Source organism: Lactuca virosa, chromosome 9 (genome assembly GCF_052849685.1).
Source record: "Lactuca virosa cultivar CGN04683 chromosome 9, Lactuca_virosa_CGN04683_v6, whole genome shotgun sequence".
NCBI classification, from domain to species: domain Eukaryota; kingdom Viridiplantae; phylum Streptophyta; class Magnoliopsida; order Asterales; family Asteraceae; genus Lactuca; species Lactuca virosa.
In genome coordinates, this window is record NC_136434.1 from 278,761,019 (window position 1) to 278,781,175 (window position 20,157).

Below are 20,157 nucleotides of genomic sequence, written 5' to 3' on the forward strand. Positions count from 1 at the left end.
AACATATACATGCTAAGTTACTTTTACGTTTAATTATATTATTATAGTAATCAAGTATACTTGTAAATAAGAATTACTATTTAAGTCATTTAAAAAAATCAACGATTAAAATACACATTAAAAAAATACTATTTTCTTTTTACATTACGTATAAAATTCTAGCATAAAGTGACTTAAAAATTAATTTGGTCTTATAGTAGTCATGGCGTAAACAATTACACGATGGTCATTCAATGAATCGTCAATAAAAGTAAAATATGTATAAAATAATCAATTATTTTTCAATAATCATCTTTTTTTTAATTAGATACAGCTTAGATTTTCAGTGAAATCGTCAAGTATGTGATTTAATTCAGTTTTTCACAAAAAAAATAAAGCTCCGAATAGAAACTGAATGAAATTTTAATAATACACATACAGTAAAGATCCACAATAAAAAGTAAAAAGTATTGATCAGATCGGTTTCTTGTTATAAATATGCTCCAAACATTCTTCAAACTACTATCTGATACTTTTCTAAGTACACAGATTTTTTGTGTTTTAATTATTTAATTAAACATTTAGTCCTTGATACTCCATTATTACCAGCGTTTTGATTTTGACAAATATTGCAACATCTCATAAGAAAATACTCAAACCATTACCATAATCCACCAACAATCAAGTTCACAATCCTACCAAACATAACAAAGAAACCACAGTTTCCAATCCAACAAAACACATATTAATTACTACTTCATAACACCCAAATCAAGCCCTCTCACCCCTAATTCTCCTAGCCAACTGAATATCCTTTGGCATGATAGTCACCCTCTTGGCATGAATTGCACACAGATTTGTGTCTTCAAACAATCCCACCAAATACGCCTCAGCTGCTTCTTGCAATGCCAACACTGCATGACTCTGGAATCGCAAATCCGTCTGCAACATTTCACATCATAACAATAAGTTAACAAAAGTTGGAATAAAATTGAATTCCGATTCCAGTTCAAATCCCATGTGTAAACTAACCTTGAAATCTTGAGCAATTTCACGAACAAGCCTCTGGAATGGTAGTTTCCTGATCAAAAGTTCAGTGCTCTTCTGGTACTTACGGATTTCACTGCACAATAGTAACCAATTTCAATATATAAATGGGATAAAAATGTCAAAATTGATATTGAATTAGAAAGAAATGTAACATACCGAAGAGCAACAGTTCCAGGTCTGTATCTGTGAGGCTTCTTCACGCCTCCTGTGGTTGGAGCAGACTTACGAGCAGCCTATCATAATCATAATCATAATTAAACAATTTAGCATCAAGAATTGAAGAAAAACGGGTATTTTGATAGATAAGAAAGGAAAAGAATATACCTTGGTGGCAAGCTGCTTCCTTGGGGCCTTTCCTCCTGTGGATTTACGAGCAGTTTGCTTGGTACGAGCCATCTACAAGAAACAGTAATTAAAACATAGAAATCATTACGAATTTGATGAACATACGATCCATGAATTTTTTTTGAACATACGATCCAACCGCGACATCAAAGAATAGAGGAGAAATCAAGATGATGCACAGATTTATCTCGTTGAAGTAATTAGAAGAAATAATTAACGAACCCTAATCAGATAATCAATGAAATTGAAAAAACTAGAGCGAACGACCAAAATAAGTCAGGAAATTCTCTTCAGAAAGAGAAGAAAGGGAGGGAAACGAGCAGTCTCTTGTACAATCTAATCATCTAATGAAGAACATGAAAGGAAAAACTGAATACAAACCCTAAAACCGAAATCAACGAAATTGGAAACCAACAGATCTTATAAAAGGTTTTCTCTGCTAACTAATCGATTAAGAACGAGAAAATAAACAGAATTTAGAGAAGCTTAGAGAACATACCGCGAACGATTTTCTTATCGGTGACGAATCGGTAAATTTTGGGGGAAAAATAAATCTGAGAACTCAAGTTGAGAAAGCACAAGGGTATTTATAGCGTCTTTGTTTCCTCGCATCGAGTGGTTTTGATGGATCTGACGGTAATGATTCCGTATCCTGTGTTTTTTCTTGGATAGATTTGACGGTTGAGATGCGTCTCCCATGTGGATGAGGCGGATCGTAGAACCCTAATACTTTGTTCTTATTGGTTGATTTTTTGTGTAATTTGTATATAAGCTTTATGTGCTTCGTTCTAAGCCAGGTTTAAAAAGGGAGCTGATTTTTCCACTGGTATTTTTGATCTATCCACATATTTTTATAGTAAAAAGACAGTTATGCCTTCATTTAAATTTGAAGATATTGAAGGGAGAGAAAAATGCCATGTTTTCAGAGGACCACTGCGTACACACCGCTGCAATCTTCAGCCGGCAATCTATGGGCATTGTTATCCTTCTTTTTCCTTCGGCGCTGCAAGATCATGTGTTTCCAAAAGACCATGAACACACATCCTCGGTTGCTACCAACACCTGCAGCCACCTGTGAATCCAAACTCACTGTCACAGCTCCAGAAGCGTACCAGTTCCAAACCCACAAATCAGATTACTCCTGGGACCAGAATAAACCTCAAATCTTCAATCAAGAAGCTTATCAAACTCTGATTTCTTCATATTAAAGCAAGCTTGAACACAGGTTTTAAGAAATTGATAACCCTTACTTCTTATATTCCTCTTCTCTTCTTAGAAATTGTTCTTTATTTTTTGTTTTTTTTATGTGGATTTACGCATTTCATTCTTTGTTTTTTTCTTAAATTTGATTTCCATAGTGTTGGGGTTTATCCTTTTGATTTTGTTCAGTAGCCTGAATTGATGAAAGTTGTTAGGTTTTACTCTTAAAATCAACTAATTTGACTCTACAAATTGGTTATCGATTCATATAAGTTATTAAGGAAATGGTTTTCCCCTTTTGATCTATCTTGTTGTTTTGCCATTTTCGCCTCTAATCTTGACATACCCTTGTTGGATTTTGTGGATGAACTTATGTTGAGTTGCTTCCTACGAGTTTTCAGAACAATTTTGATCGTATGATATCCTTAAAGCCTTAACATTTGAAAGGACTTGTTGACAGGTGGTTGCCGATTTCACACCCTCATGTGTGGTCCTTGCCGTGTGATTGAACCAGTATCGGTTGAGCTTGCTAAGAAGATGCCCCATGTTTACGTTCCTTAAGGTCGATGTGGATGAACTTGAGGTTAATTTGCTCATATCGTCTTCAAGAGCCCTAAGCTCGATTTACGAAGATCGAGAATTTGGATTATCGATGTTTAAGTTTTGGGTTGGATTGTTGATCGACGATGGAGGCGGTGTAGAGAGTCGGCTGAAGAAACAGGGTCGACTGAAGAACAAGCAACATCATGGAGGAAGAAGGGTTGTTTCGTCATGTTTCTTTTGGAGTTTCCAAACTTGGGGCTGAGATTTTCTATCTAGGAATTAAACTTAAGGGTATTATCGTCAAAACATAATTTTTTTCTGTGGATGGATGAAAACGTGTTGTGGATTAATCAGTCCCCGTTTAAAAAGGCGTCGCTAAGTTAAACTGAGGGATAATTAACAAAATTTTAATTTTATTCCTATTTAGGTACTGAGCTTTTTTTTTAGTTATCCATAGACAAAATTACAAAAATGGTCTCTGTAGTATACTTTTTTTTGTTTTGGTTTAAACCCTAATTTTTTGGAGTGACGGTCATTTTGATCATGTTTGTATGTGGTTTTGGTCTTCCGAAAATTAAAATTACTATAATATCATTGGGCATGTATTTTTTATTTTTCTTTCATTTTTTATCTATTTTAACAATTAAAAAATAATTGAGGGCTCGTCTCTCTCTCTCTCTCTCTCTCTCTCTCTTAAGTAAATTTTTCCAAAATAATCATACATGTTATCTGATATGATTTGATCTGTGAATCGCATGCTAATTAGGGCTAAGGATTTGCTCAATTTTTGCATGATATAATGCTACGAGAGATGCCTTTGTATGCATATTGCATGAGCTGGTAGACTTGCATGCTAGTGATGATTAGTTAGTGATAGATTGGCTTGATATATATGATGCATTGTAGCCTTGAGAGCATTGGATGCTATGTTGGGATGGTAATAGTTATTGGTATCAGTAATTGTTATGTATGCTTTAAAAATTGTATACGATTAGGATCTTATAGCCCTAGAATAATTGATTTGGCCTTGTTTCCTGCTCCTCGTTTAGTTGTGGTCTTAGGGTAGAGTTTTTTTATTCGGCAGTCTATTTGATCATGTTTTGTGTATAATTTGCATGCATAAGGCAATAGGCAGTGAGGGTGGAAATTCCTAGCATGAGTAGTGGTGTGTGAGTTTAAATGTTCTTTGATCATTTTATGGATTGGAGTGCTACTACTCGAATGTTGATTGCTTCGTGCTTTGTGGGACTCTTAAGTGATGTGAGTTAGTTGTTAAGTGAACATGTTAAGTCACATGTAATAAAGACTAAATAATCTCATAGTGATGGATTTGACCTTATTGCGCAACTCTCATTTGAGTCTAACCGTTGTAGGGATGAGTCTTTTAATCGAAGGATTATCTGAGCTTGGTTGCATGTGATTGTGTTCACGAAGTAGCTAACTGACATTATGAGGAGTTCTTCAGCAGCTGGTGGTAGGGTGAGCTCGGGAACCTAGGAAAGCCTAGGGAATGCTTTAGTGAGTTCTGTTGTGCTGGTTAGCGAGTGCTTGAAGTATGGATTTGAGAAAGTGAAGTAGAGGATTCAGGATGATTCTTAAGGAAAGTATGGATAGGTGTGGAAGGTAGTATTGGGCCCATACTACTTAAAGCACAAGATCCATACTTGAATCAGGGAGAGTCTTGGAGAATCTAGGAAGCATGTGGGAGGAAGATTCTTGGGTAGGTTCTTATCTTTTTTTTGTTGTTTTTCAGTATGGTGTTGAGTTCTCAGGAAGGGGGTTCAAGTTCTGGTTCCGGCTCGGGTGCAGGTACTAAGCTGATTGATGAACGTGTGTGGGAGTTCACCTCGTTGGAGATTACCTGCGGTATTCTAGCATGGACTCCTGTGATCCTTGGTTCGGTCAGGGAAGGAATTTTGGAGCTATTGGATGGTCATCTCGGGGCCTTTCGGGCTGAGATTGTATCAGGGCAGTTAGGGGCTCATCTGGAGCCCAAAGCTAGTGGATTCCTATAGTCCCTCAGGAAGGAGGATCTCATTGCTAGTTCTCGTCGTTTGGGATCGGAGGTGGATTCCTATAATCCCAAAGCTAGTGGATTCCTACACTTCATCAAGGGGCCCATTGCCATCATCCATGGAGTACTTTGAAACCCTACAATAATTGTATTTATGAACTAGTTATAAAGGGAGTTAGCGGGAGTTCCTTCTGCAGCTGATGGCGGATAGTAGTATGGAGTTTGCCCTAGTAAAACCTAGGATGAGATCTAGTGTTGGGAGGCTTATCTGTGAGGGGAAGTTGTAGGGATATAAAGTAACTTGGTTGATTCAAGGCAATTCTTGAGGAAAGTACAGATAGATGTGGAAGGTAGTATGGGCCCGTACTACTGGAAGCAGAGGATCTGTGCTCGATTCAAGGAGAGTTACGATGAGGCCAGGGAGCTTGAGGAGTTTGTGATTCTCAAATATATATATATATATATATATATATATATATATATATATATATATACATATATATAGATGTATATATATGTATATATATATATATGTATATATATGTATATATATATATATATATAGATATATGTATATATATACATCGATGTGTATTCTGATGGTTTATATGGTCTATTTTCCGTATGGTGACATTGAGAGGCAGACATATTGGCAGTTCTGGTGCCAGTGAGGGTTCAGACTCAGGATCTGGAGTTGGGCAGCTCGATGAGCAGACTAGGGAGTTCATCTCGTCTGAGATTACTCATTGCATTCTTGATCGGACTCCTGTCATCTTCGACATGGTCAAAGAGGATATTATGGAGGTTTTGGATGAGCGGTTGAGCTCGTTTCGTTTTGAGATGATGACACTAGCGACAACACGTTCTTTGACACTCAGGGAGTTCCGGGCATGTGGAGCTCCAGACTATCATGGGGAGAAGGACCCCATAGCGTGTCGGTGGTGGTCAGCAGATTTTTCTAACGCCTTTCGCACCAATAGTTGCCCCGAGGAGGACAAGGTCAGACTAGCTTCTTGCCTTTTAAAGAATAGGGAACGAGACTGATGGGAGGAGGTAGGATGTGCAGTGGGTGATGATGTTGTTGATGTGATGTCATGGGATGATTTATCGGCCAAGTTCCAAGCTGAGTTCGCACCGATGATTGAGGTGCAACAGTTGGCGCAAGAGTTCTAGGATCTCCGCCAGACTATGGAGACGGTGGCTAAGATCATTACGATGTTTAGGGAGAAGGCGCTTATGGTTACACAATATGTGGCGGATGAGGAGATGAAGAAGTCCCGATATCATGAGATGTTGAGGAGTGACATTCGGCAGTTTGTGAGCCGATCCAGCTGCAAGACGCTGGAGGATATGATAGCTCGAGCTAGGGAGAGGGAGATTGACCTGGAGATGGAGTGGAAGGGGAAACCAGGTGAGGTTCAGACATCAGGAGGTTCGGACAAGAGGCCCAAGGTATCAAATTCCAAATCGAGAGGTCATCAGGGTCATAGCCGCTGTGGTAAGTGCGGCAAGGTGCACGAGGGACTGTGTAGGGGTGGTGGTTCTGGCTGCTTAAAGTGCGGCCGAAAGGGTCATTATAGCAGGGATTCTACAGCTACCACCACACAGGGATCATATCTGATTTGATTTCATTGCAACCAGAGGGGTCACAAGAAGGCCCATTGTCCGAGTTTAGCTGCAGCATGACCGGTGTTAGCACCTGCTCCCGTGACTCTTCGGATTACTGACGGCCGCCAGGGCCGGGCAGACGCGCCTGTGGCGAAGAGCATGGTTTTCCAATTGATGGTCGAGGAGGCGCATGCAACTCCCGATGTAGTGACGAGTATGTATCTTCTCATTATCTCTTTATTTATATTGAATTGCTTGCTTATGTTTATATGTTTTATTTTAGGATCGTTCCTTGTGAACGATATTTCTGCATTGGTATTGTTTGATTCGGGGGCTACCCGATCGTTTGTATCGCTTGCGCTTAGCAAGAGATTTGTTGGAGCTCAAGGGGAGATGGATTGTCGTCTAGATGTCGAGATTGCTGATGATAGTTCTGTTCGGGTTGCGAGGGTTCATCGGGGTTGTACTCTCCAGTTATTCAGTGAGCAGTATCGGGTTGATTTGGTTCCCATTCCTCTGCGTGGGAACAAGGTTATCGTAGGCATGTATTGGGTGAGCCCTAATGGGGGAAGTGATCGACTGTAAACAGCAGTTAGTTCGGGTTCGGACCCCAAGTGGGGAGAGTTGGTGATTCACGGGGAGAGACCGCAACGTGAGCCAATTTTGTGTTCTGCAGCGAGTGCCAGACGCTATCTTCAATAGGGTTGCTCGGGTTATGTCGCCTATGTCATGGATACCCGGGATAAGGGTAAGGAGACAGTGGATGATGTGCTGATTGTACGAGATTACCCAGATGTGTTCCCGGAGGATTTTCCTGGGGTGCCTCCGGAGAGGCAGGTTGCGTTCAGGATTGATCTGGTTCCTGGTGCGGCTCTGATAGCCAAAGCACTGTATCGGTTGGCTCCTCCTGAAATGCAGGAGTTGTCTACACACCTGCAGGAGCTGTTAGACAAGGGGTTTATTCGACCGAGCAGTTCGTCTTGTGGAGCACCGATTTTGTTTGTGAAGAAGAAGGACGAGTCTCATTGTATGTGCATCGACTAGCTACCAGGAGTTGAATAAGGTAACGGTGAAAAACTGTTATCCACTCCCGAGGATTGATGATCTTTTTGACCAGCTTCAAGGTACATCTTGGTTCTCCAAGATTGATTTGCGATCGGGCTATCATCAGATGTGGTTCAGGGACGAGGATGTGCATAATACAACTTTTCAGACTTGATATGGTCATTATGAGTTCGTGGTGATGCCTTTTGGACTCACCAATGCTCCAGCCGCGTTCATGGATCTCATGAAACCGCGTGTGCAGACCGATGTTGGATCGGTTTGTGATTGTATTCATCGATGATATCTTGGTTTATTCCAAGACTCGAGAGCAACATGAGGAACACTTGAGGGAGGTGCTGGAGACATTGAGGAGGGAGAGACAATTCGCAAAGTTTTCTAAGTGTGAGTTCTGGTCGTGCGAGGTTCAATTTTTGGGGCACCTTGTCAACCAAAAGGGTATTATGGTCGATCCGGCCAAGGACGAGGCCGTGAGGCAATGGGAGGTTCCGAGGTCTCCATCTGAGATTCAGAGTTTTCTTGGTTTGGTTGGTTATTATTGGAGATTCATCCAACATTTCTACAAGATAGCTATTCATTTGAACCGACTGACCAATAAGACGATTACATTTCGTTGGGGGCCTGAGCAGTAGGCAACTTTCGAGACTCTGAGACAATAGTTGTGTGAGGCGCCGATTCTGACACTGCCAGAGGGTGTTGATGATTTCGTGGTTTATTGTGATGCTTCAATCACAGGTTTGGGGGTAGTACTGATGCAGAGGGGTCGCGTGACCGCTTACGATTCAAGGCAATTGAAGCCTCATTATTCGACACATGATTTGGAGTTGGGGGCCATGGTTTTCGCCCTCAAGATTTGGCGGAATTACCTCTATGGAGTCCGTTGTACTATTTACACAAATCACAAGAGCCTAAGGTACTTGATGGACCAGCCGAATCTGAATATGAGGCACGTCGATGGTTGGACGTGGTGAAGGATTGTGATTGCGAGATCCTTTATCACCCGGGGAAGGCCAACGTGGTGGCCGATGCTTTCAGCCACAAGGCGGTCGCAGCTCTGATCAGAGACATATGTTTGAGGATGACTATATTTACTCCACTGTTGGAGCGGATTCGTGAGGCTCAGGTCGAGGCTATGAAGGAAGAGTACCGGAAGAGCGAGCACATTGTGGTTCAGGTGGCCTCCTTCGATTATGATAACCGCAGATTGTTGACTTTGCATCAGCAAGTTTGGGTTCCGTATTGGGGAGGTGTGCATCCGATTTTGATGGAGGAGGCTCACAAGTCGAGGTTCTCCATTCATCCCGAGGCGACAAAGATGTGTAGGGATCTTCGTCCTGATTATTGGTGGCCATGCATGAAGCGGGATGTGGCTTGGTACGTGGAGCGGTGTTTGACTTGCAGGAAAATCAAGTCCGAGCATTAGCGACCTCACGACAAGATGAAGCCGTTTGAGATTCCCATATGGAAATGGGAAGATATCACCATGGATTTTATCATGAAACTTCTCAGGACTGCGCGCGGTCATAGTGGATCGTTTGACCAAGAGCGCGCATTTCACTCTGGTTCAGGAGAGTATTTCTGCAGAGAAGTTGGCCGAGGTTTTATATCAGGGAGGTGGTGGCACGTCATGGGGTGTCGGTATCAGTGGTTTCTGGCAGGGATGTTCGTTTTACTTCCAGATTTTGGAAGAGGTTTCTTGACGAGTTGGGTACTCGTCTTCATTTGAGTACATCATTCCATCCGTATACCGATGGTTAGAATGATCGGACTATTCAGACTCTTTAGGATATGATGCGTGTGTGCATGTTGGACTTTGGAGGGAGTTGGGATACGTATCTTTCGTTAGAAGAATTTTCGTATAACAACAGTTATCACGCTAGCATTGATAGACCTCCTTTTAAGATGCTCTACAGGAGGAAATGCATGACCCCAATTTGTTGGGGCGAGGTCAGTCAGCGGGTTATGGGGAGTACCGAGGTGGTGCTCAAGACCACTGAGCTGATTCAGCAGGTTCGGAGCAGGCTCCAGACAGCTCAGAGCCGACAAAAGAGTAATGACGACAGGCGTCGGTGAGACTTAGAGTTCCAAATGGGAGATATGGTTCTCCTGAAGGTGTCACCTTGGAAAGGTGTCATCCGGTTCAGAAAGCGGGGCAAGTTGGGCCCTATGTATATCGGTCCTTTTAGGGTTTTGGTTCGGGTGGGTTGGGTTGCTTATCGTTTGGATCTTCCAGATGAACTTAGTCAGATTCATATCACATTTCATGTTTCTCATATGCGGAAGTGTTTAGTGGATGATTCTGCAGTGGTACCATTGGAGGATATTCAGGTGGATGACCGCCTGAATTATATTGAGAGACCGGTGGTGATTTTGGATCGGAAGATGAAGACCTTTAGGAACAAGTTTATCGAGCTGGTGAAGGTGCAGTGGCAACACCGCAAGGGATTGGAGTGGACTTGGGAGCCCGTGGATGAGATGAGAGAGCACTATCCGGAGTTGTTCGGGGCAGTGAACTTCGAGGATGAAGTCTGATTCAAGTGGGGGAGAAATGTAACACTTGAACCCTTGTATGTTTCATTATTGTCCTTGTATTATGTAAAAGTTGCATTTTAGTCCTTGTGTTGTACGCGGGGCGTACCACATGGTACGCTTGCCGTACAAGCTACAAAGCGAGTAAGCGGGGCATACCACATGGTATGCTTAGCATAGTCATGTGAGGCTTAGACAGGGTTCCGGAGGCGTACGTAGGGTGTACAACCTTGTACGCGGGGCATACGTAAGGAATCTTAAAACCCTAATTTTTGAGGTTGGACACTATATAATCACCCTTATGGATTATGAAACCCTTATTTCTCAGCCTCCTCTAACCCTTTCGCCTCATATTCGAAACCTTAAGCCTCTCCTTGTGTTTTGAGCTCATTGTGTCCATTTTGGTGTGCTTTAGTCCATATTCAAGAAGTATAAGCTTAGTGCAAGGTGGTGGATCAAGGAAGAGCTTGTGGATCTTGATTATTTACTTTATTTCCAACTTGTTTGAGGCATAAAGCTATGAACTTGTTCATTTATGGCTTAGATCTATTATATACGAGTATTGGTCCCTTTTGGCCCTAATAATGAGATCTACTGGTTTGATACCACTCCAGGAGCTATGAGTTGCCACTCTTGGTGTTTCTGAGGTTCTGGATTCATAAAGTTGTCACCTTTAGGGTTTAGAATCCCCCATGCATGAGACTGTGTCTATTTGGTGAAAGTATAATGTTATATCTAGAAGTGGGGTTCTTTTGGGGCATGCAAAGTCACCAAGTCAGTGACTTTATGGTTCTAGACACTTATTTGGACTCAAATTTGTGGTTTGGACTTCTGGACTTAAGCATTAAGAGATTAATGAAGAGTTGGGCTTAATGGATGAGTACGCTGGACGTACAAGTCTGTACGCGCAGCGTACAAGCCAAATAGCGTGTAGCGTACAGTTGAGTATGCCCCGTGTACTCAGTCAGGTGGGATTTTGCATATTGGGCTTCAAGTTTGGGCTTTTGGGCTTGGGTGTTTGAGTTCTTATTGGGCCATCTAAGTGGAAGTGTTTTGGACTAGGAAAAATGGTTGGGCTTCAGGATAAGGCCCATGTAAGGGGTTTGGGCCCAATTTGGAAAATTGGGCCATAATTGGGCCTTGGTTTATTAATTGGCTTTTGGGCCTTTTATATTATGAGTTTGGGCGTTAGTCTTGGACCAAGCTAGGTTATGGGTAAGATGGTCTTTTTACCCCAAGTATGGACTTATGGTTATGGATTGGATCCCAAATGTTAATTGGGTGTTGTTTTGGTATTGATTAGCTCGAGAATTCGTTGGACCAACAGCCAAGGATTTTCGGTGAGATTCAATAGTCGAGGTGAGTTTCCTCACTGGGTTTAATGGGCTTAAGGCACCAATGTCGGCCTTTGTTGTTTATGTTAGGATGTTAGGAGTCTGCGTGACCCTAGCATGTGTTATGTGCTGCTATGTATATCGGGTGGGGCTCGATGCGGGCGAGTCCCGACGATTGAATTGTATGCTATTGTTTATGATCATTAGATGTGTTAGCATGATTATGTGATATGTATTATATGTGTATAGTGGGCGAGACCCAATGTCAGGAGGGGCCTAAGAATAACATATTTGTATATTGAGCGGGACCCAATGTCAGGAGGGGCTCAGTATGTGATTTATTATGTATGGTATCGGGTAATTTGGGGAACTCAGTAAGCTTTGTGCTTACGGTTTTCAGTTTATGTTTCAGGTACTTCTGGTTCCAATGGGAAGAGCTTGGGTTGACTGCATCGCACACACCACATGGATTCCGCTTTTGAGATATCACTCTGATTATTATGATGTTTGATATACTTATTTTCATTTGGGTTGCATGGATAATGTTTTTGGAATACCATTTTATTTAAATTAAAAATGAAATTTTTGGATCATATTTTTGGGACGTTACAAATACCAAGGACCTAATCTTAATTAACAACTCAAAATATCCAAATTACCCACATGTAAAACTTGGTCAAAACTCCGGTCAAATGTCAAAGTCAATGAGCAACTCAGTCAACTCAGCGTACTCAGCTTGTACGCTGGGCGTACATGAGCCTTGACCGGGATCGGGCCGTTGACCTCGTACGTACGGCATACCCAGAGTTACGAACGATGTACACACCGAAGTCCCTTTTTCCATAATAAGAGCTTAATGCATTAAGTTATTACGTTCCAAATATAGATCCAAGGCCAAAATACCACTGAGAGTCATAAAGTTTCCAACTTTATGACTTTGCATGTCCATTAAGTGCTTAATACCAACAATCCTAACTTCTTAATCCGTAAAGACATTCTAGAGCGTGCATGGGTGATATTGTCATATTTATACATATTTTTAGGCAATATTTGAATACATTTTGTTTATTATTTTGGTTATTTGCATAGATAAATGGTACTTATGAGATTAAATTACATTTTGCAGCCAAAAGAAGTCATCTTGAAGAATAAGGACTAAAAGCGACAAGATCGGAAGTTTGGAGGGTTAAAGCTTGAAATATAAAGAATTCAGCTAAAAAACGTTCTCACGACGTGAGGAGTGAAGGCTCACGACTTGAGCATGGTGATTCTAGAAGATAAACATCCGGAAGCAAGAATCCGTGTTGGATACGGATTGCTATCGAGCTCAGGACGTGAGATACTTTTCTCACGACGTGAGCAGGGTTAAATTCAAAAAATATAAATATCCTTGATCCTCACGATTTTTAGAGTTAGCTGGGATAGAATTAAGAGTCCAAAAGTCGATTTCAGAGGATTAGAATCCATAAACCTGGTAATAACACCAAGGAAGAAGAAGAAGATCATACTTAGAATTTTAGTTTGGTACATTACTGTGCTTTCAATCATGAAGTCTACTTGTTTGTTTGTTAGTATGAGTGGTTAAATCTAGCTGCTTCCGTTAGCTAGATGAAGCTGGAACTCATGAACTAGCTAATTGGTTATGGATTCTTTTAGTTGGTTATTTGCTTGTGTTTGATTGCTATTACCTAGCATGCTTAATTTGATACTATATTGCTTAAATTCATATTCTGCGTAGTTTAGTGACCATTAACCTGCATGAATTTGATTACCTAGTAATTTAGTAAACATTATATTATTAGAGCTAAGATCGAACCAATCTTAGATAAGTAATTAAAGTATTGAATTTGGCTATGCTGGAGAACACATATTGTGAACATAATTGTGTTTGTTAACTCAATATTACATAGCTCCAATCCTATTTAATAATTAATTATGTGTTAAATTATGTGTGACTATGCATAGATTTACATGAATTGATTCAATATTAGTAAATTTGGACTTGAATTGCTAATAACATATAAATTGGTAACCAACGAGAATTATCCATAATTAATAACTAATCATTGAGGAACATAAGTGTTTTAATATTTGATTGAATTAGTTGTTGAGAATTTAAGTTCGTCTAAACTTGCAAAATTAAATAAAAACCATTTTACCTTTGCTAGAATTTTAGGTTAATTTAATAGTAAGTAGGTTAATTAATTAAAATCGTTCCCTGAGTTCGATACCCAACTTTTGTGCTATACTATTTGCGAAGGGGTACACTGCCCTGGGTCGAATAACTACTTGAATAGGAGGTAAAATTAGGTGTAGCTGTTTCAGATGCATTAATAAGGAAGAACTAAGTATCAAGATCTCATTTTTATGAATCAAGACCCCTCAATAGGTCTGAAAGGACGACCTATTTGGACAACCTCTCGGTTGGATTACCGTAAATGAAGGAACAACTAGATGTATAAGAAAAGATGATCAAGCTAGGAGCTTTTTTACCTCCTGAAGGTTGCTAGCAAGGTGAGAATCCCATATCCAAACTTCTTTCAAGCTCCAATGTCCTTCCACCATCTTCTTCTTCTTCAAGAATACCATCAAAAGACACAAATGAGCTCAATATGCACTCTCCACGATTAGGGTTAGCTAAAGGGACGATTTTTAGGTGGAGGCTGATGAGGGTGAAGGTATTGGGGCCATAAAGAGGATTATATAGGGTGCAAACCCTCAAACTAGGGTTTTGGACTGAACATCATACACCCCGCGTACATGCTGAGTACGCTCGGCATACGCGCACGAACCCGCGGTCCTCATGCATGAGTACGTCATGCGTACACCCCGAGTACGCAAGGCGTACGGACCAGGAATGCAAAACTTATAAAAGTTAAGGGTTAAAAATGAACCTTTTCGGAACGGGTGTTACATGAGGCAAATAACCTAACAAGCGACTCGCAACAAGAAGTCTTGAGAACCATTGCCATAAGGGATTTGGTGGAATATTAGAGCTTGCACGAGAACTTGAGGCCATATTTGCACTTTTTGACCTAAAATGGTGAAGGGACATGCATGGTGAATGCATGTCCATAAAGCAAGCATTTTTATGGATCATTAGGGTCCCATTTAGCTTCTGGAAGGGGTGGGATTAAGGGTTGAATGGATTAAGAATGTTGGAAAGGTGGTTTTGGCTTCAGACCGTTCTCACGACGTGAGACATAAGGTCTCACGACGTGAGCATAAGTCACCGTCCCTGCTGAGTCGTCTGAGTCAGGAGTGAGTCCCGAAATTGGATCGGACACGTCTCACGACGTGACCAAGGATTGGTTACGGCGGGAGGCGCTATTTTGGGCTTTTGGGCCTTAAAGGGCCATTAGTTTCTGACTTTGGGCCTTACTTTGCTTGGGCCCATTTGTAGCCTTGGGTGTCATTTAGGAATTTGAGTCTTCTTGGGTTAGGCCCATGATGGGTTTTGGGCCCATTTAGGAATATGGGCCACCATTGGGCTTTTGGTGTTAATGGGCTCGACCTTGGTTTTGGGCCAAGTAAGAAAAGGGTAAAATGGTCTTTTACCCTGGATAATGGATACGTGATTTAGATTCTTGGTTATGGGTTAAGACCCAATTATTAATTGGGTATTATTAATGATGTTAGCGCGGGGATTTTCAGGGTCAGCAGACCGAGACTTTATTTGAGAGACTTTGCAGCTTGAGGTGAGTTTCCTCACTGTGTTTAGCGGGTCGAAGGCACCAATGCAGGACCATGGTTTATTACGTGTAAGATGCTAGTTATATGTGTGACTCTTGCATGTGTTATGTGTTTATATGTTTACAGGGCGGGGCCTGATGATTATATTGTATGCTATTTATCTTTGTGATTTTATGCATGTGTTTATATGTTGTATGTATATCGGGTGGGGCCCGATGCCAGACAGGGCCTGATGACTGACAGATATGTTCCGAGTGGGGCTCGATGCCGGGTGAGGCCCATTATATGTTTGATATGTATGGTATGTGGTATTTTGGGGAACTCACTAGGCTTTGTGGTTACGATTTTCAGTTTATGTTTCAGGTACTTCTAGTTCGAAGGGGAAGAGCCCGGGATGACTGCAATGCACCCACCACATCGTTCCGCTTTCTATATTACTCTGATGTACTTGGATGTTATTGATACACTTTGATTCATCATGATTTCTATGGTTTTGTTTTGGATAATGGTTTTATGAATTTAAAAAACGAATTTTTTAGTCTTAATTTTTGGGACGTTACAACCTCGACAAATAAGATCTCAAAATAGGCTTTTTTGGAATCCTATGTTTGAGAAAAATATGTAAGAATGAAGAAATCAAGGTGTTTTGGTATGAATATCGATTTAGTTATTATCAATATAATGAATCTTTTTATGTTATGCAACAAATTTCTTCTCTAAAAAAATACAAAAACACAAAACCACATCAGAATAAGCCACCATGGTTCTAAAACCATGGCCCGAATATGTTAGGTCACCATAACTTGCATGTCATGGTTCGACTGGTTAACAAGCCACCATGGTTCTAACACCATGGTCCGGTTATGTTAGGTCACCATGACTTGCACATCATGGTTTGACCATTTTAATAATCCACCATGGTTCTAACACCATGGTCCGAGTATGTTAGGTCATCGTGACTTGCACATCGTGGTTCAGCCAATTAACAAGCCACCATGGTTCTAACACCATGCTCCGACTATGTTAGGTCACCATGACTTGGACATCATGGTTCGACCAATTAACAAGCCACCATGATTCTAACACCATGGTCCAGCTATATTAGGTCACCATGACTTGCACATCATTGTTCGACCATTTAACAAGCCACTATGGTTCTAACACAATGTTCCGACTATGTTAGGTCACCATGACTTGCACATCATATTTTGACCATTTAACAAGCCATCATGGTTCTAACACCATGGTCCAATTATGTTAGGTCACCATGACTTGCACATCATGGTTCGACCAATTAACAAGCCACCATGGTTTTAACACCATGGTCCGACTATGTTAGGTCACCGTGACTTGCACATCATGGTTCGACCAATTAACAAGCCACCATGGTTCTAACACTATGGTCCGACTATGTTAGGTCACCATGACTTGCACATCATGGTTCGACCAATTAAAAAGCCATCATGGTTCTAGCACCATGGTCCGACTATCTCAGGTCACCATGACTTGCACATCATGGTTCGACCATTTAACAATCAACCATGGTCCGGTTATGTTAGGTCACCATGACTTGCACATCATAGTTCAACCATCTAACAAGCCACCATGGTTCTAGTACCATGTTCTGAATACGTTAGGTCATCATGACTTGCACATCATGGTTCAACCATTTAACAAGCCACCATGGTTCTAACACAATGGTATATATATGTTAGGTCACCATGACTTGCACAACATGATTCGACCAATTAACAAGCCACCATGATTCTAACACCATGTCCCGACTATGTTAGGTCACCATGACTTGCACATCATGGTTCGACTAATTAACAAACCACCATGGTTCTAATACCATGGTCCGACTATGCTAGGTCACCATGACTTTCACATCATGATTCGAACAGTTAGCAAGCTACCATGGTTCTTAAACTATGGTCTATATATATGTTAGGTCACCATGATTTGCACATCATGTTTCGACCAGTTAACAAGCCACCATGGCTCTTACACCATGGTTCGACTAATTGATAAGCTACCATGATGCTTACACCATGAACTAAACATAATGGTTCGGTCGACAAAGGGCCATGGTTCTCATAACAAGGTCCGACTATGTCAATATGATTTTCACATCACTCCCCGATCAATATAAGATAAGACAATGAAGAAACCAAGGCTGTGTGGGTAAGCACGATTAACATTTTCACATAAGGAAGGTTATATTTTAGCAAAGGTAGATACAAGCATCATGTAATATAGGAAACATTGATATCACCACCAGTCGATGCTAGCATGCATTACAAGCAAGAGAGAGAGAGGGAGAGAGAGAGAGAGAGAGAGAGAGAGAGAGAGCACATAGTTCAATTACGTCAAGCCAAATACATTAATCATCATCATGGTCAACACGTCGGAGAATCGGTATCCTCTAAATATTTCTTTAGCAAACCTACGTCCACGTCTTTGGTCTCCAAGATTTTGAAGAGGGAATAATCAAAATTGGTCAAATCAGAGAAACTTTGCAATATGGCTTCCTCAACATTATGATAGAAATATAAGACTTCTTTCCCCTCCAAATCATTTAAGTACTTGCTTTTCATTTTAGAACAAGCTCGGTGTAAACCAAGCTCGATGGAAACAGCCTGAAGGGAAGAGTTTGTCACACCAAACTCTTTGGAGTTTAGCAAGAACCAGACGGAATAAGGAATTCCTTCCTTTAAGAGATAGTAAAACTCCTCGGATCGGTGTTCATAAAGTTATTGATGGAATAAAGCTTCTTGCTTAGCAGTGGAAGATTTAGTTAGTAGTTCATGAATACATAAGATTTGATCTTTCACAGTCGTCTGACACTCAACCAATTCGATCTCCGCCTTTTTGATTCGAACGTCTTTCTCATAACAAGTTGCATTCAAATTAGAAACCTTCTTAGTGGCTTCCTCCAGTTCCTTCGCTGCGATCACATGGAGGGCACACTCATCATTTATCTTCGCTTGTATGTCTTCATTCAACTTTTTCAATTCCTCATGATGACAGTAATATCCATCTAGATCTCGAAGTAATCGCCCATTCTCAGCAACAAGTACGTCATTCTCTTGATTAAGGCCTACATTCTCCCTCTCTAAAGACTGATAGTTTTCACAAATATCTTACAAGATTTTAGATGCCTTCTCAAATTCTAGTTGCTTGGAAGCCGTTGAGGCAGCTCGGGCTTTGCTACATAGAGAAACCTCGTTCATATAGTGAAGACCTTCCAAAATGTGAGATCGAGCTTTGTCCATCCCTTCCTCATCCTTCATTCCCTTAATATCGGGAGGCTGAACGAACTTAGTATTTGCAAAAGGCAGAAGAAACGACGGAAGGGAGGAAGCTAGAGACACTAGAATATGAAGTGAATCCGGAGTCGTATCCAAAGAAGTTCAGTCAATTAGAGGGAAGAAGCACACACATATGAAAAGGGGGGGGGGGGAACAAGGAATGGTACTTACCTATCTTTGGAGGAACCAAAAGTGCATATGTAGAGGTATTCAGGGGATGGTCGATAGATTTGAAATCCTATGAATCCAAATTAGGAATTAGTGAATCCATGTCAATAGTATCAACAATGCCTGAAGAAAATTCAGTAAACTCCAAAGCAGGGTTGATAAGGGGAGATGAAGAAGCAGGAGGAACTGTTAAAGAAGGAGCTGAGGAAGACATACGAGAAACAGTGGAACCAAATAACTATTGATGGAATGCGCGCTTGACAAGCTCACTCATTCGAGAGAGAGTTTTGGAAATGGACTTACTAGGAAGTGGGATGGTAATAAGAATGGGAAAATCTGATTTAATGGAAGCAAGATCAGTAATGGAAGCAAGGGGAGCGGAGGATAGAGGAAAGGCAGGGATGGCATCAATGGTAACGATAAGATCAGGATCGGAAAAAACAAGACAATCATGAAATAGCTCATAAGTTTTAGGATTTCCATCAAGTGAAGAGATGTGAGCAATACCCTCGGGACCTTGATATTGGGGTTTCGAAAAGCAGGAATTGCATGATCGCTTTGGAGAAAGCTGGAGAGAAGCATCATCAAAACGGACTGCCAAAGGATCTGAAGAGACCGACTTTCTCTTACTAACTTCGATAGTGCTAGCTTCTTCGGACCCTTCAGGTTCGGGTTCTTTCCCTTCAGGTTCGGTTTTAAAGGAAACATGGGACGCTTGTCATAGGCAAGGTCGTTATTGGAAGCATCGCTTCACAAGGGACAAAATAAGTATCGAGGGAGTCAGTCGGATTACCTTGAAGAGATGAATCAATGTTCGATTCAGACTCAACCGTGGTATCAACATCAGAAAGAAGGGTTAAACCTTGTAACATGCTTATCAGTCTGTTTTATAGTTTTGGATCAATGCTTCCAATGGAGCCATTCTAACAACAAAGGATTACTGCACCTTAGAATATGGATGGAGGGTTTCAAAGGGCTCCCCCAAGAACTTCCTAAATTTGCTAAGTCCATTGTCGATTCATCAGGATCAGACCAAACAACATAATTGGCAATAAGCCTCTTGATGATGCCAGGGCCGTTCCAAGACAGTTTGAGGTCTGTGGCGAAATAAAAAAACGGGTTCATACATTATAGATATATATTTTTTGGTAAAGGAGGGCGGGACCTCCAAATTTTTTTATTAATTAGAACAAAAAATTAATATAGTCTAGGATTTCCCACCTATGAAAACGAAAAAAAAAAAAAACTTTGGGACAAGCCTTAGAAGCCGAAAAACCTAAAACTATTAATACAAAACAACAAAATAAAAATGTTATAACAT

At 40.9% G+C, this 20,157-nt stretch overlaps 1 protein-coding gene across 1 annotated transcript; it reads right to left on the reverse strand.

The window, feature by feature from the left end:
- Positions 1-621: 621 nt before the first annotated feature.
- Positions 622-2,000, reverse strand: LOC145137654 (histone H3.3). Its single transcript, XM_079071780.1, has 5 exons — positions 1,874-2,000; positions 1,354-1,425; positions 1,186-1,262; positions 1,012-1,102; positions 622-921 (listed from the first exon to the last, which is right to left on the reverse strand). Exons 2-5 carry the CDS (start codon positions 1,423-1,425, stop codon positions 751-753), a joined length of 411 nt encoding a protein of 136 aa, XP_078927906.1. The 5' UTR covers positions 1,874-2,000; the 3' UTR covers positions 622-750.
- Positions 2,001-20,157: the final 18,157 nt, after the last annotated feature.

Coding starts and splice junctions, on each gene's coding strand:
- LOC145137654 (XM_079071780.1), bottom strand. CDS start 1,425: ATGGCTCGTACCAAGCAAACTGCTCGTAAATCCACAGGAGGAAAGGCC. Junction 1,263..1,353: donor GGAAGCAGCTTGCCACCAAG/GTATATTCTTTT, acceptor TGATTATGATAG/GCTGCTCGTAAGTCTGCTCC. Junction 922..1,011: donor AAATTGCTCAAGATTTCAAG/GTTAGTTTACAC, acceptor GAAATGTTGCAG/ACGGATTTGCGATTCCAGAG.